We start from the raw sequence: 25,172 nt of genomic DNA on the forward strand, positions 1-25,172 counted from the left end.
GTCCTGACTGATTAATCCTGAAATGATTTAGCTGACAAACATACTGTAGGCTTTGTTAGGATTTCTATCATTTATTCATAACATTACAGCAAAAAAATTACAACCAAAAGATTTTAAAATGGGAAAAACAGAAACACAAGAACAAAGCAGGTAAAAATCAGAAGAGTCACAGTTAGCCTTGTGGTTGGGAGAATTTTTCACATTTGCTGCTTAATAATGAATGGGGTTCAATAAAGTTAAGTACAGCTGGTATGGCTTAAACTGGTAAAATTGATACTGTGCAGATTCGTTTTGATCCTAAATACATACATAATAATAATAATAATAATAATAATACATATTCCTGAAACTAAAAGTCATCAAGATATGTTTTTTTTTGTATAATCTGTTCCTGCACAGATGTAGTTCTGCCGATCTGACTCATACAGGTTTTTACTGAGAAAACAATTGAATAAACGTAGTTTTTCTAGCTGCAGACAAGTGTAGTGACTCCCACTGATATAGTTAAGTTATTTTAAAGTTAACATTTCTGGTTAAATACTATAACTATCATAGGAAACAGGGAATGATACTATACCTCTAAAAGGTAGAGCTGGAGGATGGTACCTTTTGTCACATACAGACGACGATAGATATGGCTTTTTAGTTTGTTTTATGCTAAAGACCGAGCTAGTTTCACACTGACAGACATGTATGAGCTTATCTGGCCATGAAAGCTGTCCCCACCCTTTCACAGCAGGAAGTTTTCTATGCTTTAAGTACCAAAAGTCCTCAGTGTTGAGATTGAGGTATCTGATAAAGTATTTGAACATTCTGACAAAACCGAGGTTTATGCATCATATTTTAAACTATCATAGTGTCACGCCAACATATTTTAACTGTAAGACCAACTTAAAGATTCAGTACAATTATGTATGCAGCCCTTTCAGCTGGTCCCTGTCTCAGTACCTTGTTTCATAACACTCACAATAACGGAAACCTTTAAAACTGCAGTGCTTTAAGAGTGTCGAATTAAAAACTGGCCACCTGGCCATCTATTGATCTACAAAAATATACAAGAAAAGATTCAGAATTTCACACAAACAGGAAAATCAACATTGTCAGTAGCACTCATAACATTGTTTGTTTAGTTGAGGTGTTATTTCTAATACTGCAGACCGTTTGATCTTCAGGAGACTTCAAGTATTCAGTTTTAAAAAGAGACATTCTGCCTCTTCTAGGTCATTTAGATCTCTGCACAGTTGAGGTGAATGATAACCGTGTGCTACTCCACTGAGACATACACACGAGCTGATACACCTTCATGGCCTCTTAGGCTTCTCTCACAGGTCCATGCTGGGTAAGGCCTTGTGGGCAGCTGATGGGAGCTGGATAATGTGAAGTAAGAGTTTAGGAAAAGAGACAGAAGTCAAAGAGAAACTGTGGGAACATTGGTGACCCGCTGTTAAACACAAATCACTAGAATTATTTACAACAGTGTTCAGATTAAAGTCCAATTTCTACTGAAAATAAAGGAAGGTTTAGTGGTAGAACCAAAACCAATTTTAAAGGATATCATGTTCTCTTGTTGAAGATGGTTGAGAAGTTTCTCCACTGGTGTGTAGCGTTGTAGCGTTGTGGCTGAGCCCACCATCAGCAGCTTGTGTTTGGCGCGGGTAATGGCTACATTCAGGCGACGCCAGTCCTTTAACAACTCTCCTAACTTTAAATAGACACGGAAGAAAGACTCTGGTCGGGTTTCTATTCACTCGCTTACATGAGAAAAAAAAGGCGATGAAAAGAGAAGTACTTACGTTTCCTTCCTCTGCCGTGCTCCTGACAAAAGAAAGAATAATCAGACTTTTGTCCCGTCCTTGGTATCTATCCACTGTGTTCACCTCCACACCAGTGAATGCAGGCGACTGCAGCAGAGCCAGAATTGTCTTTAACTGCTGCCTGTAGGGGGCGATAACACCAATATCGCTGGGCTTACACCCTGCCTGAAAACAAAAAGAATAAACACAGATTAAAATGAGTACCAACTACCAATAATTGATAGAACTTTTAAACTTTCCATTATTAATTATGGGGGATTGTATTAAAATAGGTAATTCATTATGTCTTAAGTAGCTCATAAACTGGTGTACTTTTATGAGAAGTGAAAGCAGAGTGTGTATGAGAGCAGCTTCGGTGTGATTGCTTATTCCTCCTTGTTCCACTGATTCTAGTGCAGGCACCTGAAATGAACCAGTAGAGATGAAAAAAATCAAACATCTTTCCACACACACACCAGGTCTGTCAGACGTGATTAAACGAAACCAACTTAATTAAAAAAAAAAAAAAAAAAAAAAAAAAAAAAAAAGGGTCTCACACAATAACCCAATCTTATTTTAATTACTTTTTTTTCCAGTCAGTGTACCTGCTTTATTTTATGTTTACAACCTCAACACATTTCAAATTATAAAATGTTTGAAGTGTACGCTTTACTGTACTAACCATCGAGCAGTCCAGGAAGCAAACAGGATTGCTCGGCAACAGCGTAGACTGTATCCACGACAGGGCATGCTGGGGATGAGCCTCAGAGTACGAACTCAGCTCAGACTGGACAGACAGCAGGAAGGGCAGGGTGAGCAGTGCTGCGGCCGTCCTCTCTGAGCCACACTCCAGCCGGCCTTCGTACATCAGAGAGTTACTGAGAGACATGATCTGCCTAAAAAGATAAGAGACACACACGGATGTCATGGTCTGGATATACCTGTGGCTGTCACGAAGATTATAATCAACAAAAAACAAAACTTGTCAAAACAAACAAAAACCAGCCAAACAAAAACATGAAGGCAAATGATTTTGTGAACTTGGAAAGGGAGGAAAAATCCTTAGGTGTGGTGTGTGTTATGGTAAAAATAAGGTCTTACATCTTGCCTGATGTGGCATTAATGGATGTGTTTATTGAGACTGAGTCACTGCTTTCTAATAATTCAGTTATACAATTCATTTATTGAAATATCTGTGTTGATTTTTCCTAAATTAATAAACTAATAACTATAAACTAATAATACCTAAACTAATAAAAACTCAACTGAACATTTTCAAATAATAAAAACACTGGCGATCAATTTCAAAATCTTGTCACCTTATTCTTAAGTTAACACATCCACAAACCTGAGTGTCCACACAACACCCCATCAGTACTTTACAGCTGAGGGGTGGCAATAATTAGCTAATGAATCATGCTGACTCATTAATAAAATCCAGCTGGATTATTTATTGTACGTGACCGATTATCACTTAGTGACATGGAAACAAACAAAGAAAAAAGAGCAGCGTGGGTTTAAAGGCTCTGCTTAGATTTCAGAAGACCAGATTAACAAATCATGCAGTGTTATCCTGGATGTAGATTACCTGTTCATTCGATACTGTACGTTGAGTTGTACCACTGCTTCACTATGCAGCTCTAGTCGCTTAAATAAACTCTCATCCATCCCAAGTGACCTAAAGGACCAAAAAAAACCCCCCAAATAAAACATTCTCACTCAACTCGACAGATTCCCTAAATGCTGAATCTTCTCTGAGCAGTGACCCTGTAAATGAGCTGTATGTTATTATGGAAACAGATATTTGACCTGGCTTCATGGTTTTGCACTATTGGTGGGAGCTGTTGATGGTCTCCAACAAGGACAAATCTCTTGGCGTAGAACAAAGGTCCCAGGCAGATAGGCTGGCTGATCTGTGACGCCTCATCCACAATGCAGAAATCAAAGCGGCGTCGAGTAAAAATAGGATGCTTGATGCCCATACAAGTAGTTGCCACTATCAGCTGGAAAGACAGAAGAACAGCAAGGCTTGGCTAACCATACGGCAAAAAACACAAAACAAAAAAACAAGTCTGAAAGGATAACGCAATGATGATGGCAGTTTATTTAAAATCAGTGAATGTTGCATTTGTTTCCAAAAACTAACTCCTCACTTCTTTGTTATAAAGCTGTTCCAGGTCTGAAAGAGTGTGAACCCCCTTCTTCCTCACACTTTCTTCTGTGTATGGCAGGATGTCTGGATGAACCTGCAGAGAACCAAAAAATAAACCAGTTTTATTACCACATAAAGTTATTAAATGTTATCGACATTAAGTTTTAGTGCAAATATGAGAAACTGAATCAACTTTACTTAACAGCACAAATCAGTACAAATAGAAAGTTCATTGCAGTATAAACAAAATGTGGACATTAACACTGTCAAAGATATCACACCTTCTGTCCCTGACCCAGACGCAGAAAACCAACTCTGAAACGTTTAAGCTTCAGAAGGATGTTATCAACAGCAGAGTGGGTGTAGCTGGTCAGCAACACACTAAAACCACAAGCATGCAGGATACGAACCTAAGAAGAAGAGTGAGGAGGACACAAGGACCAAGGTCACAGTTGGTGTTACAGCACACACAAAACGTTGATTTATGGTTAAAATAAGTTAATAGTGGTGGTTACCAGGGTGCAGATGGTTGTGGTTTTGCCTGTGCCTGGCATGCCGACTACCAGCGTGTAGTCTTTAGATAACAACACCTTCTTCATGGCCTGTTTCTGGGGTTTGTTGAGACCTACACAGTAACACAAATTCATTAGTTTTTCAAAGCTTCAAAATACTTATGTATGAAACTGAAATTTGAACACCTGTGCAGCGCTGCTAACAATGTGCTTATAAAAACACATTTTTTGAATCCGCTTATTAATAAAATTCTATGTATATGTTTTGATCTACGTCATAGTAGCAAAATGTAAACCAAAACTGAAACTTTAAAAAGGATAAAACAAATAAAAAGCAACATGAGAGATGAGTTACCTTTGAGGATGTCAGCCACGGTGTCCTTAGCCTCCTTGGGCAAAACAGAGCTGAGGTTGGAGATGAACTCTGGAGCTTGAAGGTCGACGACCAACTTCCTCAGACGATCACTGCACACAGTAAAAAATTCATCCATACAAGAAATACCAAGCGTAAAATGTGTGAAATCATTTGTATTAAGTCACCTAAATGTTGTACAATCATAACTTCATATTTCATCTTACTGTCCCCACCTGTCCTGAGAGTTTTCCATCAGTTTGGAGAGATTGGTGAGGTGGGTGCTGAAGCCCACCACACCTTCATCCCCATCCAGCCGAAATGTCACATCCCTGAACTTCGACAGGTCCCTTTAAAGCACATTCAACAGTAAAACAGGTGAAAAATCAGGTAGCTGAGCTTATCTGTGTTATCTAAAGACCAGCAACTCACTGCCCCTTTATTCCTAACCTGTCCAGTGTGCAGCTGATTACTGTCTGGCTGACCTCACACAGGTAACCTGTTGCCAAGCCAACAAGGCGACCCTCCAGGTCACTAACGACAATGCGATCCCTGCTGGAGAGACTGCTGTTGGTCAAACCTTGCTGCGAAGCAACATGACTGCGGTGGAAACAATGAAGGAAAACACCTTCAGACTGAGCCATCACTGGCCCGCTGAGCCGCAGGTTCCCTGCGCAGCTCCCGCTCTTCTCACTGGAAACAGAAGCCAAGGTAAACAAAGTATTCAGAACTATAGCAAGGGAATTTAAGCAAATTATTTATTTATTTTTACACAGTGAAGCAGTTGTCTTCATTCACAACCTCTGAGTTTTTTGATTATGCTGAATTTTAAGAGGAAAGAGCAAGTTTGCTGTCTCTGTTTGCTTTTCCTTCCTCTCTGGTAAACTTTAACTCAACATCTTGATAAAACCAAAGACTCTTAGCATATCTGTTGTTTGAAGGTCTGGCTTCGTACCTTTCCTCAACCGTCTGAAGCCACACACGCTTTCGGCTGTTTCTAGTCTCCATGGTGACAGACTCCAAGCAGCAGAGAAGCAGCCAGTGGGAAAAATAGTTAAGATGAGGCAATGTCAGGTGGCCAGTCTCTTGCTGTATAAATTCATGTATAACATCTTCAGTGACTGCAGAGCTGCGATCCACAGCCCTGAAAAGTGAAGGAGATGAAGCAAGAAGGATAGAAGTTGAGGATTTTTATAAAAATTGCGACGCTTGCTTTCCTTCAACACAAGGAAGACAAAAAAAGGGGGAAAAAAGGCTTACCTCTCATATAAGGCACAGTTTCTCTTTTGAGGACAGTACTGGCAGGTTTGTCTGTTGGTCAGTATGTCCGGCAGCCTGGAGAGGCAGCTTCGCTCAGCCTCTTTCTCCACACAGTTGTGAATGTGATGCACCAAAGTGTTCCTTAGCTTCAGCAGCTCTGCCATGAAACAAGAGGTTTAGCAATAAATGTGATAATTTGATATATTTTTTTTGCAAAACGCATAATTATTCCAAGTTTCCCTACTTTTGAATCTTTTCATGTGAATTTTGCTCAGGTTGGTTGCTACATGAAGCGTCGGCATACAGTACCTCTGCGGTCCATGTGGCTGGGTGCTACAGGGTGCATGTTGCCAGTCTTGAGGTAAAGTAGAAAGCCGGCCTCGGGACTGTATCTCTCCGAGGTCATCAAAGTGTACAGAATCACCTGCACGCAGAAACACACCTTTGCCTGATTAAAACGGCTTTTTTCATCTGAATCTACTGGTCTGCATATCAGTGTCTATGCCAAGTAACCTGACTGCGATGCTCTATCGAGTTTGACTCCCTGCCAGTTTTCAGCTCCAGAGGGATGGTCTTTTCTTCTGGAATTCTGTGAAAGCCATTTCGCGGTCTTTGGATTCGAACCCGGGCCGTCACATCGATTTTTCCTTTCAGCCCAAACCTCGGAGACCAAACGTTCTCCTCTATGTCTGCCAGCTCTGTAACAGTAGCGACAGCTCCCGAGTCCTGACACCTACTTGGAGCTCCACCACTGCTAGAAGGCAGAGATGCACAAATAATCAGCATAAACAAAGTGTTGACTGGTGTTAGGCAAGTATTTAAGTCAAAGCAGCCATTTTGAAATAAATAAGTAAACAAAGGTGTTAATGAAGTGTCTATTCTACTTAGACACAGGGCTTCATAGTAACCCCTGTACCTTCTTTTTTGTTTTTAAATGTCTGCTATCACTTTTTAAACTATGGTTAACTTTACACTGAGCATCATTAGGTTTATTCCTGCATTGCTGATAACATTTGTGTGTGTGTGTATGCATACATACATTTTAAGGCTTATGGCTTTAGGTGTTTGAGAGTTGAGGTATTCCTTTGCCCAGTGTTCCAGTGAGGGGAGATAATCATGCAGCTCCTGCTTCATCTCTTCCTGAGTTACACCCAAACTGTACCTACGAACACATGCATGACAAAAACAAAGAAGGAACATAAACCAAACATGCAAAATGTCACATGATTAGTGAATTTTCCAACCCGTCCCTGCAGTGAAAAAGAAATTTCATGTGCTCAAACTGACATGGTTATACAGCATTTCCATTTCCATATAGGGGAAAAATGCATCCTGAAAATGAAAGCTGAATAACTAACCAACAATTATTCAAACAATCAAATATTGGGGTACAGTGCTAGCAGTCTAACCACTTACATATCTCCCAGATATCGAGGACTGTGCAAAGCCTCATCAGCGAGCTTAGACAGCGTCTCCGAAGAAAAATCTTTAGCTGTAGCTGCTCTTTGGAAGACTTCATGGACCATGGTGCCGTTAAGCATTTGCTTGCTGCCACCATCAAAACTCTGCATAAACATAAACATAGTAAAGTACATGTGTTCAAAGCAGGATGAACACTATGCACTAAAATCTATTTTCTAACTGTGGTCTTTGAAACAACAAAAAAACCCTCACTTAATAAGAATTTATTTTAGTAATACTGCATTTTTTATTTTAAAAGAAAAAAGTGGCTATTTTGTTAGTGATTAATATGAGTGTCCACCACACCATCACAAGTAGAGCCTTTTACCTTGAACATATCTCCCAGCACCGCACGCCTCATGCAGCGGATGGAGCTGGAGATGCTGGTACCTGAGATGAGGCTATCAGGGAGTAAAACCAGAAAGCCCTGCTCCCTGTCCACTAACCAGGATCCACCATCAGAGTGGCCCTCCAGATGCACCACATCACCAGGACGAACAGGTGTCATCTCCCTGGGAACACCCAAGGAAAAATCTTTTTAAATGAATTAGAAAGAGAGTGAAGTGAATAATGATGCAAGAGTGTACAATTACACTATTCTTCAATGATCATGGACTGTATAAATGTAACAAGTTAAAATCCACAGGAAAACAAACAACACAAATAAAACCACACAGAATAGACAGCAAGTAGTCACATGAATTTCCAGACATACTGATTTAAAAGTGATAAAATGTCGATAATGTCCAAACACATTATTACCATCCATCTCTAAGCAGGCACGTCTCGGCTGGATGTAGAAGCTTGGAGCATGAGATGGTCAGCGTTTTGAGGCCAGGTCTCTCTTCAACATTCATGACCCAGTAACGGTTTTTCGGTCCTCCACAAAGGATTACATGGTCTGGTACTTTCCTGTGAGGGCAGAAGGGACTTTTTATCATAAGTGTTCCCATTTTCCTCAGAAAAAATCTGAATGCACTTGATCCAAACATGTTTTAATGAGCAGAAACAAACTGCAGACAGCAGCATCAGTTTCATCAGTTTTAAGTAAAGATGACTGTTGCATCAACCTGGCAAATCTCTGCCTTTTTTAGTAGGTCTGCATAAATACTGATGGTTCTTTTTCATAGGCAATGCTAATTACAGTGGGGCAAAAAAGTATTTAGTCAGCCACCGATTGTGCAAGTTCCCCCACTTAAAAGGATGACAGAGGTCAGTAATTTGCACCAGAGGTACACTTCAACTGTGAGAGACAGAATGTGAAAAAAAAAAAAAAAAAATCCATGAATCCACATGGTAGGATTTGTAAAGAATTTATTCGTAAATCAGGGTGGAAAATAAGTATTTGGTCAATAACAAAAATACAACTCAATACTTTGTAACATAACCTTTGTTGGCAATAACAGGTCAAACGTTTACTATAGGTCTTTACCAGGTTTGCACACACAGTAGCTGGTATTTTGGCCCATTCCTCCATGCAGATCTTCTCGAGAGCAGTGATGTTTTGGGGCTGTCGCCGAGCAACACGGACTTTCAACTCCCGCCACAGATTTTCTATGGGGTTGAGGTCTGGAGACTGGCTAGGCCACTCCAGGACTTTCAAATGCTTCTTACGGAGCCACTCCTTTGTTGCCCGGGCGGTGTGTTTTGTATCATTGTCATGTTGGAAGACCCAGCCTCGTTTCATCTTCAAAGTTCTCACTGATGGAAGGAGGTTTTGGCTCAAAATCTCACGATACATGGCCCCATTCATTCTGTCCTTAACACGGATCAGTCGTCCTGTCCCCTTGGCAGAAAAACAGCCCCATAGCATGATGTTTCCACCCCCATGCTTCACAGTAGGTATGGTGTTCTTGGGATGCAACTCAGTATTCTTCTTCCTCCAAACACGACGAGTTGAGTTTATACCAAAAAGTTCTACTTTGGTTTCATCTGACCACATGACATTCTCCCAATCCTCTGCTGTATCATCCATGTGCTCTCTGGCAAACTTCAGACGGGCCTGGACATGCACTGGCTTCAGCAGCGGAACACGTCTGGCACTGCGGGATTTGATTCCCTGCCGTTGTAGTGTGTTACTGATGGTGACCTTTGTTACTTTGGTCCCAGCTCTCTGCAGGTCATTCACCAGGTCCCCCCGTGTGGTTCTGGGATCTTTGCTCACCGTTGTCATGATCATTTTGACCCCACGGGATGAGATCTTGCGTGGAGCCCCAGATCGAGGGAGATTATCAGTGGTCTTGTATGTCTTCCATTTTCTGATGATTGCTCCCACAGTTGATTTTTTCACACCAAGCTGCTTGCCTATTGTAGATTCACTCTTCCCAGTCTGGTGCAGGTCTACAATACTTTTCCTGGTGTCCTTCGAAAGCTCTTTGGTCTTGGCCATGGTGGAGTTTGGAGTCTGACTGTTTGAGGCTGTGGACAGGTGTCTTTTATACAGATGATGAGTTCAAACAGGTGCCATTCATACAGGTAACGAGTGGGGGACAGAAAAGCTTCTTACAGAAGACGTTACAGGTCTGTGAGAGCCAGAGATTTTCCTTGTTTGAGGTGACCAAATACTTATTTTCCACCCTGATTTACGAATAAATTCTTTACAAATCCTACCATGTGAATTCATGGATTTTTTTTTCACATTCTGTCTCTCACAGTTGAAGTGTACCTCTGGTGCAAATTACTGACCTCTGTCATCATTTTAACTTGGGGAACTTGCACAATCGGTGGCTGACTAAATACTTTTTTGCCCCACTGTATATCACATTAACATCAAATCCTTCAGCCCAAAATCAGATACTTTGTCCATCAGGGCTTCTTCATCTTTTTTCCCCTTTCCAAGTCAGCATTTTGGTGTCTTTCTCACCGGGATTTTTTGGTCTTAAGACCTTCGTTATGCTCCATCTGATCTGCAAACCAGCTCTCATCCAGTCGCTCTTCTGTGGGACACGCAGGAGCCGTTCCTGTGTTATAAATTGTTTGTTTTTAGTGTTTTAGCATAAAAGGTAAGTAAATAGAAATTCAAATCAAACTACAAGCAAAGACATGGTAAGGTGTATTGTACTATTTTTTTCTGCTCTTTAAGACTACAAGAAGTTTCAACATTTGTAACTCTGGTACAGCCTGGACAGGAGAAAATTTAATTCATTAAAGCATGCTGGCAAAATGGTTGCATTTGGCACAGGAAACTATGTGAAAATAAGAGAGAAGGTCATACCGCCATTTTGCTCCTGATCCTGTGTTTTTTGGTCTCCATCTCCAACCTTCTTCGATGTTCTTGTGGTCTCTTTTACGTTTGGGTGAACCTCTCTCTCCTTTGAACCTCCGTGCAGTGCAGGTGTGATAGCTTGAGCACTGGTTTCATGCACATGTGCATTAGGAGTGTCCTTTTCCACACTAGTGTGTAGCTTTCTGCTGGTTTCGGCCTCAGCTGCTGTCTGCTCCGTTATCAAAGTAAAACCAGAATCTTGCTCATCATGTTCTTGCTGAGGTTTCTTCTCTTGGCCCAAAGAGAGGGAAGACACAGACTGCACTGATATTATTGCGCTTCTACCATCATTTAAGATCAATTCAGTGCCTTGACTGTGACCCACAGACTTGTCATAACAACCTGCTGAACGTTCAGTGGGTAAGGAGGGTGTTTTCTCTGGCTCAGTTATATAATTTCTTTCTTTCAGGCTTCTACTCATAATCACTGCTCCTGTGGTCAATGGGCTGGTAGTTCTTGGTCTCTTGGCATCATGTGACTCTTCAGGGGGGCTGAACAGCCTTTTCATGGAGCCAGACGTTCTATCTTCCCTCTTGGCTTTTCCTCCATCCTTAGCCATTACTCTCCGTAAATTTGGCCCTTTGGAGCGAGGACTGCGACAGACAGGAGACAGCTGGCCGAGGTTTGCCAGGCACACCTCCTCCCTGCTGAGGTCCTTCTTAAAGGAGGGAGAGCAGGTATGCCTGATTTGACTGTTTGGCGTCTCAGGCACAGAAAGTAGGAGATCTGGTGAGGAGGGGAGGAGGTTTTCAAGGTCCCCAAGGACACTCCTCTTTAATGGGGAATGGACTCTGAACAGAGAGCTTTCACCATCTTTGACTGGAGGCTCAGTCTTGGGCTGGACCGCACCCGTGGTGGATACTTTTGTGGAAGTTGGGAAGACCTACAAGCAAAACACTCAATAAGTAATTTAATACACATCTTATACGGCACGTGCTATATTAGTTCTTAAAATATTTGACTGAACAGTATATGAATGGAATTACGTGACCATTATGAACAGATTACTAGTAAGTATCATCGTTCTTAATGACCAATAAGGACAATAATTGGTGATATTAATATATCATCTGTAATAAGACCTAAAAGAAACAGGACAGTGATACCTTTCGGTTCTGGGAGGAAAAGAAGGCAGAGATGTTCTTCTGCCCCCCAGGTAAGCCTCGAAGAACCTGAAAGAAATCACAATGACACCCTTCACATTGGTGAACCAAAAAAAACAAACAAAACAACAACATAAACACGACACTGTGGAGCTGTGGATGACTGATGATGCAGCAGCACTAAACCAGGTGTCACAATTAACAGTGACCCATTATTACTATGACAACAACCCACCTCGGCTTTCTTCATTTTCATCCTGTTCATGGCGACAGTTTAAACAGCAGCCAGGAGTGTGAACACAGCTGCTTCAGGGCGCTTCTTTAATGAGCTGGTAGTTATCCTGTTGTCAGGAGCAGCCTACCCCAGCAGCCACCGTCACAGTTCCCAGAAGACCGCTCGTTTCATTTAATTTCGACCGACTCTGCATCTCCACCACACCGACATGAATCACTAATGTCCCGGCCACAGTTAACCGTATTGCTCCATTATTTGAAGAAACTACGATGCTGGTTCAGCGATGTCATTCATTTTCTCTGTCTGCTATTGAGGTCGTTTAAAAGCCCTGCGCGCCGATTTTCAGTTTCGCGGAACGGAAATTACATCTACGCAGTTCCGCTAAAGAAAAGAAAACAACTTTTGGCGGGGCAGGAAGTAAAGTGATGAATCATGCTGTCACCCAACGGTTAACAGCCATACATGAATGGCAAAAATAAAAAATAAAAAAAAAAATCGAAAGTTTGTTTTACGTGAATTAATTTTTTATTTAATTTTATTAGATATGAAATAAAAATTACACTGCAAGAGATATGTATTTATTTTCCCAGGAATTAGTATCAGGGTGAATTTGCTTTAAACTACAACATACAGTATCTGTCAGCTTTTTTATCGACTTTATATTTTTATTTACGTTCTGTTTTTTTAAACAAACCTTCTTTTGGTTGCTCCTTTTAGGGAAGGGATGGCAAACTCGTTTTATATTGTGAGCTGCATACAGCCCACTTTGACCTTAAGCGAGCAGAACCAGTGAAAATGCCATTCCTGACGGTGTAAAGACATTAAACTAACATTTAACATAACATAAAACTCGATATGAGAAGAGTAACAGTATGTCTTAGTGTTTCTATATGATAAAGAAATGCTGCTGTAGCAAATGAAAGAAACCTGTCAGCACAAACGTTTGGGCTTAAATTGTAGGAAATAAATTACTGAAAATTCTGGTAGCTCATTGCCCAGACTGTCCTCTAAATATAAAGCAGAAAGTCTTTTTTTCATTCACATAAAGTTTCTAATTTTTATTTTACTGTGGCCATTGTCATTTAATTGTGTATCTATTATTTTATTAGTGTAGTGTGAGTGGTCTTGAGAGAAGTCTTTATCAGCAGGACTATAAATACAGGTAAAAGTCCAAAATTGCACTTCTTCACATTTTCCATAGCTGCCCAGTGGATTGGACTGGATTTTTCTTTTAAATTTATTGCACATTTGAATGTTTGAATAACTGAGTAATTGTAAAGAGCAGCTACTTCAACATGTTATTTTATCAGAGAAGAAACAAAGTTCTGATTTAATGACGCAGACATACATTTAAATCTTGTTGTACTCTTTTGAATCAGTCATCACCATTTAGTACACCAGCTGACTTTGTTTTATTGAAGTGTCTGAAGTCTTTGTGTAAAATCTCACCTTTGACATCTAAATATTTTTAAATATTTGCGCTACATTTCAGCTTCTACAACTGCAACGTTATGTTGCCCAAAATATATAATCTAAAAAGGCTGATGGGAGGATCATGAATAGGACAATAAATCGTTTTCTTCAAGGTGTAAATAGCAACTACTCAAAATGTAAAGTTCAGCTGTCATAGGAAAAGATAGCAGAAAGTTTTGGCACGTTCGTCTCGTTTGGATAATACATTGATGGAGGCACAGCTCCAGGAGTTGAAGGTGTTCTCCTGACATGCTTGTGCCGAGTTGTTCGAAACATTGATCCATGGATGGATTGGTTTCTGCAAAAAAATAAATGAATTAAGATAAATCATATAAATTAATGAAGGTATTTTAGCAGAAAATGAGCTTTGTTTCAGGTTGACAGGAGCTTTAGGAAATCCAGATAGCTATGCTGTTTGGATTTAAAACACTTCGCTCACCTTATTTCCATATGCAGACTGGGAGGTATATTAAAGCATGTGTTGTTTTTCATGTGTTTAAAAAAAATAATAGAAATGTCAAAGACAAAACTATCTCAGGTGCTCTGAGCTGGTGTCATTTCCTACTCATGTTTGACAGCCCCTGCTCAAATGTGGGATCTGAAATACTTTAAAAGAACCCAATAAAAGCAAATCCGGGCACATTTTGTGCTACTTTGACTTTTGTCGATTGCTCATATAACCTTTGTGACTCATCACATCCATAATAATTCTGGTAATGAATAACAAATTGAAAACTAGAGTGTGAATACCTCACACAATTAACCGAATTTCACATGCTTGTGACAAATGTCGCATACACAAAGTTATTGTTACCTTGCCTTACATCAAAAACACAAGGTTTTTTAATAGCAAGAGAAGTTAACTAGGCCTCTCTCTCTCTCTCACACACACACACACACACACACACACACACACACACACACACACACACACACACACACACACACACACACACACACAAGCCCTGTGTAACCCTGACACTAAAACCCCATGTTGAGCCTCAAAAATGCCTTCAAATTTGTGAGGACCGGTGTGTGTGTCCTCACAAGTGACTGTTGGTTCTCACAAGTATAGTAGAATGCAGATTTCGGTCCTCACAAAGATAACTCGACAGGAACACACCCACACACACGATGAATGAAGAGTAGATGTTTTGTGCAATTCTCAAATGCAGTGGTATATTTGAATAAAAACACAGGAAAGAGAAAAATAATTCAATACACTAAAACAAAAGTTATGTAAAATTAAAACTCCAAACAGAGTAAGTTTAATAGAGTGACCTTTAATTTCATTTCCAGGCTTCCACTTTGACTGTGAAAGCATCAAACTGGGTATTTTACTTTACCACCTGTTTCTGTCTGTGATCTGTTTCTCAATCCCATCAGACATCTTTACATATTCAACATCCCGTCATCTTGATGAGGCCTGATGATTTCTTGATTAAAGGAAAACTGAATCATCACAATCACCCACATCACCAATTTTTCTTAATATAGTCTCATGAATGAAACCTTGAACCCACAGCTGCACAGGACAATATGCATTTACACTTAAATGAACACAGTCATCACAGTTAATTTGAGTCAATCACAAAAAGCACCTTCCTGCTGCTGAAATTACTAGTGTGTTAGACATGTCTGAAAATATTCCCAACAAAAGCACCGTTTGCTCCTACCTGGTAAATGAAGAGGTTTATTGGGAAATCATTGAGCTGTTGTCTTTGTAGGAGACACCCAAAGAACTACATATTCAGTAGGAATAAACTTTTGTATCCTCTGGGATCTAAGTTATCATATGTGATAACCCTAACCCTGTCTTTTGGAGGAAAGTCAAACCTTTCTCCAAAGAGTTATTTTTATTATACATGAAAACACCAGACAGGTCAGGGATAAAGTTATTGAGAAATTTAAAGCAGGCTTAGGCTACAAAAAGATTTCCCAAGCCTTGAACATCTCACGGAGCACTGTTCAAGCGATCATTCAGAAATGGAAGGAGTATGGCACAACTGCAAACCTACCAAGACATGGATGTCCACCTAAACTCACAGGCCGAACAAGGAGAGCGCTGATCAGAAATGCAGCCAAGAGGCCCATGGTGACTCTGGACGAGCTGCAGAGATCTACAGCTCAGGTGGGGGAATCTGTCCATAGGACAACTATTAGTCGTGCACTGCACAAAGTTGGCCTTTATGGAAGAGTGGCAAGAAGAAAGCCATTGTTAACAGAAAACCATAAGAAGTCGCGTTTGCAGTTTGCCACAAGCCATGTGGGGGACACAGCAAACATGTGGAAGAAAGTGCTCTGGTCAAAAGAGACCAAAATTGAACTTTTTGGCCAAAATGCAAAACGCTATGTGTGGCAGAAAACTAACACTGCACATCACTCTGAACACACCATCCCCACTTTCAAATATGGTGGTGGCAGCATCATGCTCTGGGGGTGCTTCTCTTCAGCAGGGACAGGGAAGCTGGTCAGAGTTGATGGTAAGATGGATGGAGCCTAATAGAGGGCAATCTTGGAAGAAAACCTCTTGGAGTCTGCAAAAGACTTGAGACTGGGGCGGAGGTTCACCTTCCAGCAGGACAACGACCCTGAACATAAAGCCAGGGCAACAATGGGATGGTTTAAAACAAAACATATCCATGTGTTAGAATGGCCCAGTCAAAGTCCAGATCTAAATCCAATCCAGAATCTGTGGCAAGATCTGAAAACTGCTGTTCACAAACGCTGTCCATCTAATCTGACTGAGCTGGAGCTGTTTTGCAAAGAGGAATGGGCAAGGATTTCAGTCTCTAGACGTGCAAAAGCTGGTAGAGACAAACCCTAAAAGACTGGCAGCTGTAACTGCAGCAAAAGGTGGTTCTACAAAGTATTGACTCAGGGGGCTGAATAATTACACACACCCCACTTTTCAGTTATTTATTTGTAAAAAATGTTTGGAATCATGTATGATTTTCGTTCCACTTCTCACGTGTACACCACTTTGTATTGGTCTTTCACGTGGAATTCCAATAAAATTGGATATGTGTATGTGTGTATATAATATATATATATATATATATATATATATATATATATATATATATATATATATATATATATATATATATATATATATATATATATATACATACACACACATACATACACACACACACACACACACACACACACACACACACATATATATATATATATATATACACACACATATATATACACACATACACACACGCATAAAGAAATATTTATAAAGTGTGTTAGAATGATTATTTTATTTGTTCCTGAAAGCCTGGAATAAAACATAATTATTACATAATAGAAGCATAAAACATTACAGTTGTTTGTAAAGTCAACAGCAGTCACCAAGTACTCTAAAAGTGCAAACTGGAACACTGAAACATGTTGGCTGCAGCTGCACGGCACAACCTTTGCTTTAAAAGTGAATGTTTTCCATTTCTGGTTTGGTCTTCTAGCGACCAAAGTAACTAAGTTATTTTTAGTGCAGCACCATGCATCTCTTTGCCACCAATTTTATTTGGCAACAGCCAGCAACCACTTGCAAACCTTTCAGGGATATGCATTTTCGCTTACTGACCAGCGGTGGTTGGTAGAGGTCACTGCCGGTCTCTGGACTCGTGCAACTGAAGCATTACCAAATCACCTACAGTATTACAACTTTCTTCATGTCTTCTTCCACAATAGCACAAAGAAACTTTTCAGTATGACATTTGTGTTTCATCTTTTTCATTTAAGAAAAATATAAAAGAGCAAGTAATTTCTGAAGTCTAGATATTCTTTCCTGTGTGAGTGTTCATATGAATAATTAGATGGGAGCGTCGGATGAATCTTTTCCCACAAGCCGTGCAACTGTACGGCCTCTCGCCTGAGTGAGTCTTCATGTGGCGAGTCAGATTCGAGTGGGCACTGAATTTAATATGGCACAGGGTGCAACCGTAGGGTTTCTCACCTGTGTGAATTATCATGTGCTTGATAAGGTCGGCTTTCTCTCTAAATTTTTTACCACAGTCGTTACAGCTGTGAGGCTTCTCTCCTGTGTGGATACGCATGTGGGCGTTCATGTTTCCCACCTGCGTGAATCCCTTGCCGCAGACGCTACACGTGTGCGGCTTCTGTCCAGAGTGTGAGTTCATGTGAGTCTGTAAATATGAGCGCTGGATGAAGCTTTTGCCACACACGCTGCAACTGTGGGGTTTCTCTCCCCTGTGCGTTTTCATGTGACGAGTCAGAATGGATTTATTCCTGAAATTCTTGCTGCAAACGCTGCAGGTGTAAGGTTTTTCTACTGTTTCGCCAGATTTCTCTTCTCTCTTACTGTTTACACCCGAGTGACGTTTTACACTGTCTTGCTGTTCATCATCACTTATTTCACTCGATGGACACTTGCTGGTCGGCTCTGATGCGCCACAGCTTTGTTTAACAGTTCGAGCTGAGCAGCTGGGCGAGTGATCTTCCTCACCATTCCTGACAGTCTGGCCCAGATTTTCTGAATGCTTCCCATCCTCACCTCTCTCCACATAAACTATATTAAACATGGCGTCTTTGGTGTCAGCCTCTTCCTGCTTTTCACACACTGGAGCCGACCACAGTTCTACCTCCTGTTCTTCTTTAATCCGGGGCTCTCGGTCATCCTCACACAGGTCTGTCTTCTTCTCAGGGTGATCCTGCTCAGAGCAAGCACCATCTTCCTGGACGGAGAACTGCAGAGGGACTAGACAACATCATATATCAGAAAATGGATTTAGGTTTTCACTTTATCAAGCAGAAAGCTCTACAATACAAATCTCAGATTTTTAATTTTTAAATTATGACGTGTAGTCTGCTGTTGAAAAAGACATCTTACTACTTCTTTTGCATAAAACAATAACAGATGCACTGGAACTTATTCTCTTGATGATTTCTTGTTTTTGATATGAAAGCAAAGACTCTGCTTTATTATGAAGCTCGGATAAAACAAAAATACCGTAAATAAACTTCAAATGCAGTGATATCAAAACTGCAATTAGGTTTTTATTTTACAGTGTTAGAACTACAGGTTTCTGGGTCACGTTTCATTGTTTTGGATGCAGTAGTGAAGATGAAAGGTGGAAACAGGTCCTTGTGTTTCACTGGAAGTTTTCTCTATCTGAGGCTTCCTGAACCAAACAGATTACATTGTTCTTTGCAAAATGTTTATTGGGAAAATCATTTCAATTCTTCCATATTTCACTATTTATTTATTGTCAATATAAGTATACAACATACATACCAGCTAAACAGCTTAAGTAAAAGAGCACAAAAACATGTTAAATGTGAATGAAAAAGCTTTGAACCACCAGGACTCAGAGTCTGGCCGACTAGCAAAGCTGAGAAACTGAGAATGTGGTGCTTGATCAGCAGAGAGGTGAAAAACTGAACAATCACTTCAGAGAGCGCACAAAGCTGTGGTTTAGATTTGAGACTGTGGCACCTGACCTAAGAGTCAACTACTTCCAAAAAGTTCTGCGTTTTTATTATAATACATGTCCTGATTTTCCTAAATCCTGCCTGTGACATATGCCCTACATACAATAATAATAAAAAAAGAACAAAACTAACACTGAAACTAAAAAATCTAAACTAAAACTGAACATTTTTAAACTATTAAAAACGAAACTTCTGGAAACTGACTTAAAAAACCTCAAAATTAGAATAAAAATTACAACTAATTAGAAAATACAGGACTGTAATAACTCTGGTGGTTGGAACGGTTTCTGCACTGATGATGATGATGAATGTGATGATGTATCTGGCTGTTGTGGTGTAGAGTGAGATAAGTCACTGGTTGGTTCCTTGGACTCTGGGGCTAACTACATAATGACGAAGCTTACGTCACTGGGGCTGGAGTTTACTCGCAGGGGTGGAAAGTATAATCCCTGTGAGAAACTGCTCCTCTGCACCAAAGGGGTAGACCCACACTGGAAAGATTAGGTTTTTTGGCTTTCATGGGGATGCCTCTGTATCCCTACATAACAGTCAGAGGCTGTGGCTGGAGAGATTAGGGTGTGGGCGCCTGGGCTTAGACTGCTAGCACTGCTGGCCCTCTAAAGTCTGAAAAACTCATGACTCTTCTGCCTGAACCATCAGCAGCCACTGTGTCTCTTCAACAGATCCTCAGAATAATACACCACACCACACCGAGAAGCAGTTTAAAAAGCCTCACCGGTTCCAAACAGAGGAAGATGCCAAGCTGGCTGCACTCAGGGAAGCAGTGGGGCATAAGAGGAGAATGATGAAAAAGAAGCTGGAGGCTCTGAGCAGGGAGACGCAGGTCTTTCACACAGTCAGAGCCACAGAGAAGGAGCTGAGACTTGAAGATGACTCTTTCCTAAACAGCTATGGGGCTCTGTCCCAATTTCAGAAACTGTCTCCAACCTCAGCTGACATCTTAAGTTAGAGACAATTGAAGCTGGGAACTTTTGTGTCCCCACCATGTTGATTTTTTTGGAGCCAGGCATGAAACTATTTAGAGTAGAGGGCAGAGTACTAAGTTAACAACTAACGCAAAGCATAGTTGGTTAGCAAGCTGAATCCATAAAATGTATGGATGCAATACAAAGACACTAAAGTCTGCTTTTCAGCACTAAATTAAAGACCATTAAACATTGTTGACAGCCTTTACCTCACAGCAGGATATATATAATTCCAAAAAAATGCTGCAAAAGGCACGATCAGCATAAACACAATCACAGGTTTGGTTCAGGTCTGTTTGCACACCTGTCACTCCTCCATTTTAGCCTCCATAATATCTAAATAGTAGGGGTGCAACGATACTCGTATCGATATTGAACCGTTCGATACAGTGCTTTCGGTTCGGTACGCATATGTATCGAACAATACAACATTTGTAATTTATTTTATCAACTTTCCTTCTGACCATGCTGTCTGTGTTGAGCGCTCAGTGGATCAGCGTTCGACTACTCCGCCTAGGCTGCACTGTCGAGCGCAGATCCACTGAGCGTTCAACACAGACAGCATCGTCAGAAGGAAGAGCGCAGGGCAAGCTAGCGAGACAGAAGTTAAACTCTCCTTGCAACATGGCAAATTGAACCTCCCCCACCCTCATTCAGATCTGGCGTTTGGAATTATTTTGGTTTTCATGTGACGTATGACCCTGAAGGTAAGCGCGTCATGGACTAAAGTAAAACAGTATGTTGGATGTGCCACGCAATGCTCAATTACATGGGTGGGAAGTAGTGTGTTAGTGCAGTTAGCTCATTAACGTGTTAGCCGTCTAGCCCCACGCACGGGGCGATCAGGGGTAGCTCGTTAACGGAGATTTGCCGTGTTGTGGCGTTAACGTCATTTCAACGAGATTAACGCTGACAGCACTAGTGGGAACACATGAATATGACTGCACATTTACGCCGACATCATCCTAGTGCAAAGACAAGTGGAAGCAGACAAAAACAACAAGCATGCATGCTACAAACTTTACCCGAGTCATTTAGACAGCCGTTAGCACATGATTCTCCTTATGGGGACCTGATATGTTTAATATTGTGGCGAGCTCAGACAAGGAAGAGACGGAGGTGTCGTTTGGTCTTGCTTCCCGTGAGCTAGCCAGGGAGCACAGCCGTTTATTGACATCTGCAGAAGAACACTGCCGCTAGCTAACTGCTCAGCGCGGCAACCGCACAGCAACAACAGCAACAACACACAGGGCGCCCTCTGACCCTGGAAGGACACACCGTCGCAGCGAGAGGGCGTCACCCGTCACTATGGCAACATAAACAAAACATAACTGTACAAACAGAACCCCGAACAGCCCTGACCCGCTACAATATGCTGCTGAGAATATAGCCCAGAAGAAGCGTATAGTATAGCTTTTATTTTGGAAAGAGCCATTTCTCTGTAATAAACTCTCTTTTCCAAAGATGAGTGATTCCTCAATCAGATACAGGGCTTGCAAAATCGCTAGCCCGACGTCCCGGGGCTAGCGATTTTTCCAGTCGGGCTACCAAAATCTATCTCTGCCCTGCCCGTCGGGCTATTGTAGGAAGGAAAAATATATGTCAATGCTTTTGCATTCTTTCGGAAATGTAGCTGGGTAATTATGTCATTGGCATCGGTGAGTCACTGTCAATATGTGACATATTGAAATCGCGTTTGAATTTGCGCTTGTTTTTTGCTTTCACTTGTTTCACTTTGCAATCGCGCGAACTGTGTATAGAGAGCGACAGCACTGATTGGTGAGTGATGATAATTTGTGCACCAATTCCTCTGACATCGTCTTATCAATCGTTAGCTTACTATGCAAACATGACAAGTGAAATCTCCCGCAGCAAGCTTAAACATATGAGAGGTTGATCGCGCAGAGAATTGCTGACCGTTATGTGTGTGTGTGTGTGTGTGTGTGTGTGTGTGTGTGTGTGTGTGTGTGTGTAAAAGCAGCAGGATATATATTTTAGTTCTGCTGAGCCAAATAAGACAGGTCAGGGTGAAGAAGTGACAGCCAAAGAAAAGCTTACCACAAAACGGAAAAGTTATGACAAATCAGACTAAGGCAAAAAGAAAGTGCAGCTTTATGGTTTCATGGACAAAAGAATTTCTGTGGCTGCAATATGACGAGCTATATAACCGGGGCTGCACATAAGTGGTCCGCAGGTGCGCATTCGCAGTCAAAAAAAAAAAAAAAAAAACCGCGCACAAGATATGAAGTTGCAACGCGTGTTTGCATACATAAGATTTTCTGGAGGAGGACAGACATTTGTTTAGAACTCTTAAAGATGTCGAAGAAGCTCCTTTAAGCAACTACTTTGGTGTTCCTCCACCTCCAAAGAAATGTCAGGAGTCCGAACCACAAAAGAAGCGCGTATTCTCGGAAAAGTGTTTGCAGGAGGTGAGCTGGCTTCAAACAAATGATGAACGCACAGAGATGTGGTGCGGAATGTGCCGTGAAAATCCCACTCTAGCGGACAAAAACACTGCTTTTTATATGGACACAAACGCGCGTTGCAACTTCTTATCTGGTGCGCGTCTTTTATTTTGACAGCGAATGCGCACATGCGGACCACTTATGTGCATGTAAATAACAATGTTCTGCCGGGTGTGTTGTTGGTTTTCTCTCGATTTCTGAGTCGACAAGCGCCTTTGTTACTGGGACCAGTCATTTTAAGAAAGGCCCCCATTAGAACCCATGAGAAATGCAAGAAATGCATTATTGCTCAGTCTGCAATATCTTTCCCAGAACAAACACCAATTGCAAATAACATACTAAAAATAAACCTGAAAAATCTGTTTAGAACAGCGTACTATGTTGCAAAGAGTGAACTACCACTGGCAAAATTTAGCAGTCTTTGCAAACTTCAAAAAGCAAATGGCCTAGATCTTGGTTCCACTTGTCTCTTACCCGTGACTTCAGTGGAAATTTCAAATTCAGGATCTGACACAGACTGATTCATGTCCTACACAGTTCTTACAAGTTTCTGTTCAATTAGAACCAAGTATTTGAGTTGATGATTGTAATTTTTATACAATGTTGTAATTTGTTTTTCAACAATTTTTTGATTAATGTTTTGTTTCCTTTACAATATTATACTTTAATGTATAATATTGTAAAGGAAACAAAACAGGAAACAAAACATCAATCAAAAAATTGCTCTCTTTTTTATTCGGGCTACTTACATTTATTTTGGGCTACCAAAAACTGAAGAGTCCCTGCCTGAAGGGCTACCAGGGATTTTGAAATTTTGAGAGCCCTGAGAGATATTTATTTTTTAAATTACTTTTGTTTCAGCAACATTAAATTTAAAAACTGTACTTTTGAGTTAAAATATATATTTATAATTTTAATAAATGACAAATTAAAAAGGCATGAACATTTTTTTGTATCGAAAAAATATCGAACCGTGACACCAAAGTATCGAACCGAACCGTGAATTTTGTGTATCGTTGCACCCCTACTAAATAGATGAGTTATCAAAAGTCCATGACAGTAGTGAATGTTCTGAAGGGGTAAACTGGCTATAGAGACCAAATCCTTTACCTGTGCTAGGATATAAAGATGCTATAAATAGCCTACTGTTGGTACGGTGGATTCTGTCTTTAGATTATTAAGATACTCTGTTGTTGATGTGGCACTTTAATTGACAGGTGAGCCCAGCTGTAAAGATGCAGATACATAAACCAGGCTTAAAACAGTCAAATTCCTTTTTGATACTGAGGTTTGAAACTATAATATGACCAGATATTACTCTGTACAGTCACTATTTGTTTAATTAATGAACCAATGAGCACTATAGGAAAAAGAGTGGCTACTAATCAGCTGTCTCCAAGCACCGAACACTATCGTGAAGCATATTCTGGACTTGGAACAGGTTCATTTCATAATAATATCTTTAAAAATGAAAAAAAGAAAAAGCTTATTTTTTTTTTCATTTTTCCATTCTTTAAGCTAGCTACCACACAAATTATTTTAAACAAGGAAGCCGAGAGATGAAAAGCGCTGAAATTTAAACCTAAATCTTGGTTAAGATATGCAGGAAATCCTCTTGTGGTTCATTTTTATTCATTTGACAGCCATTTTGCATCCCCCTCCCTCTTTCAGGGATGCAAAATGGCGCTATTTACTGGCTTCTGTAAACTGTTTACTAGATGTTTCCTAAGACTGAACACTGGCTGAGCTTAACAGATGCTACAAAGTGTCCATGCAGCTTCAGGGTTGTCCTGCCGTTACCTTTCCACCCGGCCAGGCTTCGCCGTTGTTGCTCGACCTCCTGCTTTGAACAGAGCACTTCCTTCTCATAGTCTCTTACAGCTTCTTCAAAGAGGTTGAATATTTCCTCGGCAGCCGCCTGCAGTCGTTCATTGACCACAGCTCTTAGTTTCTCTGTTTTGAACATTTCTGCGGGCGATAAGAGTCCTCTAGTGTGTTTTTGGACGAGCTCAGGGGTGAAAGGCTGCTTTTGGGTTGCCAGATATCGCGAGAAAACCAAGAACTGTCAACATTAAAATGACTTTCTGAACACAAGTGTAACCACATCCACGTGATCACTCACAATCATCGTATCTTTTCGTAATTTGCAAATCACAAATATACCATAAAATTAACTGTGTGTTTTATTGTATAGGACTGTATTATACTATAAAACAATGTTCATGAAACGGACAAACAAAAGTTTAAATCATGCAATACGAACTTTCAAGGACATAAATATGCTGAAGTTGCCCAGTGAAGCTGTCTGCAGCAAATACAAATGGCACGCTGTAAAAGCGAATTCACGTTTATAGAAGGACATGGCAACAAAGGATTGCCGAGGCACACTGTAATACGATCATATTTCCATGATAGAGCTTTATTGCCACCTACTGGTCAAGAAAGAAAAAAAATGACGTACATGTTTGTATTGATCACCTATTTCAGTGCTGTTTGATTTCAGGCTGCCTACATATCAGAGGTCTCTAATTCTCCCCCTGCCCATCAAGAGGAAAGTTAAAAAGAAAGAGAGAAAGTTCTTCTTTTTGCTGTTCTTTTAGGGGTTGCAAGGTCAGATCACCTTCCTTAATCTCACCCGACCCCTGTCGT

The 25,172-nt window shown here is 40.7% G+C and overlaps 2 protein-coding genes across 3 annotated transcripts; both read right to left on the reverse strand.

Moving 5' to 3' along the window:
• Positions 1 to 38: 38 nt before the first annotated feature.
• dna2 (DNA replication helicase/nuclease 2) lies at positions 39 to 12,518 on the reverse strand. 2 transcript variants are annotated; one of them, XM_076882164.1, is made up of 25 exons: positions 12,134 to 12,518; positions 11,902 to 11,967; positions 10,745 to 11,678; positions 10,394 to 10,490; positions 8,293 to 8,442; positions 7,859 to 8,042; positions 7,486 to 7,634; positions 7,109 to 7,231; positions 6,583 to 6,820; positions 6,379 to 6,493; positions 6,070 to 6,226; positions 5,765 to 5,953; positions 5,260 to 5,502; positions 5,046 to 5,159; positions 4,813 to 4,922; positions 4,461 to 4,570; positions 4,227 to 4,355; positions 3,947 to 4,039; positions 3,603 to 3,796; positions 3,382 to 3,471; positions 2,476 to 2,689; positions 2,127 to 2,216; positions 1,794 to 1,979; positions 1,554 to 1,702; positions 39 to 1,374 (listed from the first exon to the last, which is right to left on the reverse strand). In XM_076882164.1, the coding sequence occupies exons 1-25, from the start codon at positions 12,161 to 12,163 to the stop codon at positions 1,323 to 1,325; spliced, it is 4,206 nt and encodes a 1,401-aa protein (XP_076738279.1). In that variant the 5' UTR covers positions 12,164 to 12,518; the 3' UTR covers positions 39 to 1,322. The 2 variants fall into 2 exon arrangements, with proteins under 2 accessions (XP_076738279.1, XP_076738276.1); XM_076882161.1 differs by having other exon boundaries at positions 6,583 to 6,823.
• A 4,349-nt stretch (positions 12,519 to 16,867) lies between these two features.
• Positions 16,868 to 24,583, reverse strand: LOC101466377 (uncharacterized). The gene is made up of 2 exons (XM_004539461.2): positions 24,324 to 24,583; positions 16,868 to 18,338 (listed from the first exon to the last, which is right to left on the reverse strand). Exons 1-2 carry the CDS (start codon positions 24,487 to 24,489, stop codon positions 17,395 to 17,397), a joined length of 1,110 nt encoding a protein of 369 aa, XP_004539518.1. The 5' UTR covers positions 24,490 to 24,583; the 3' UTR covers positions 16,868 to 17,394.
• Between the last annotated feature and the right edge of the window lie 589 nt (positions 24,584 to 25,172).

The sequence above is a fragment of the Maylandia zebra genome, linkage group LG1, assembly GCF_041146795.1.
Source record: "Maylandia zebra isolate NMK-2024a linkage group LG1, Mzebra_GT3a, whole genome shotgun sequence".
NCBI classification, from domain to species: Eukaryota; Metazoa; Chordata; class Actinopteri; order Cichliformes; family Cichlidae; genus Maylandia; species Maylandia zebra.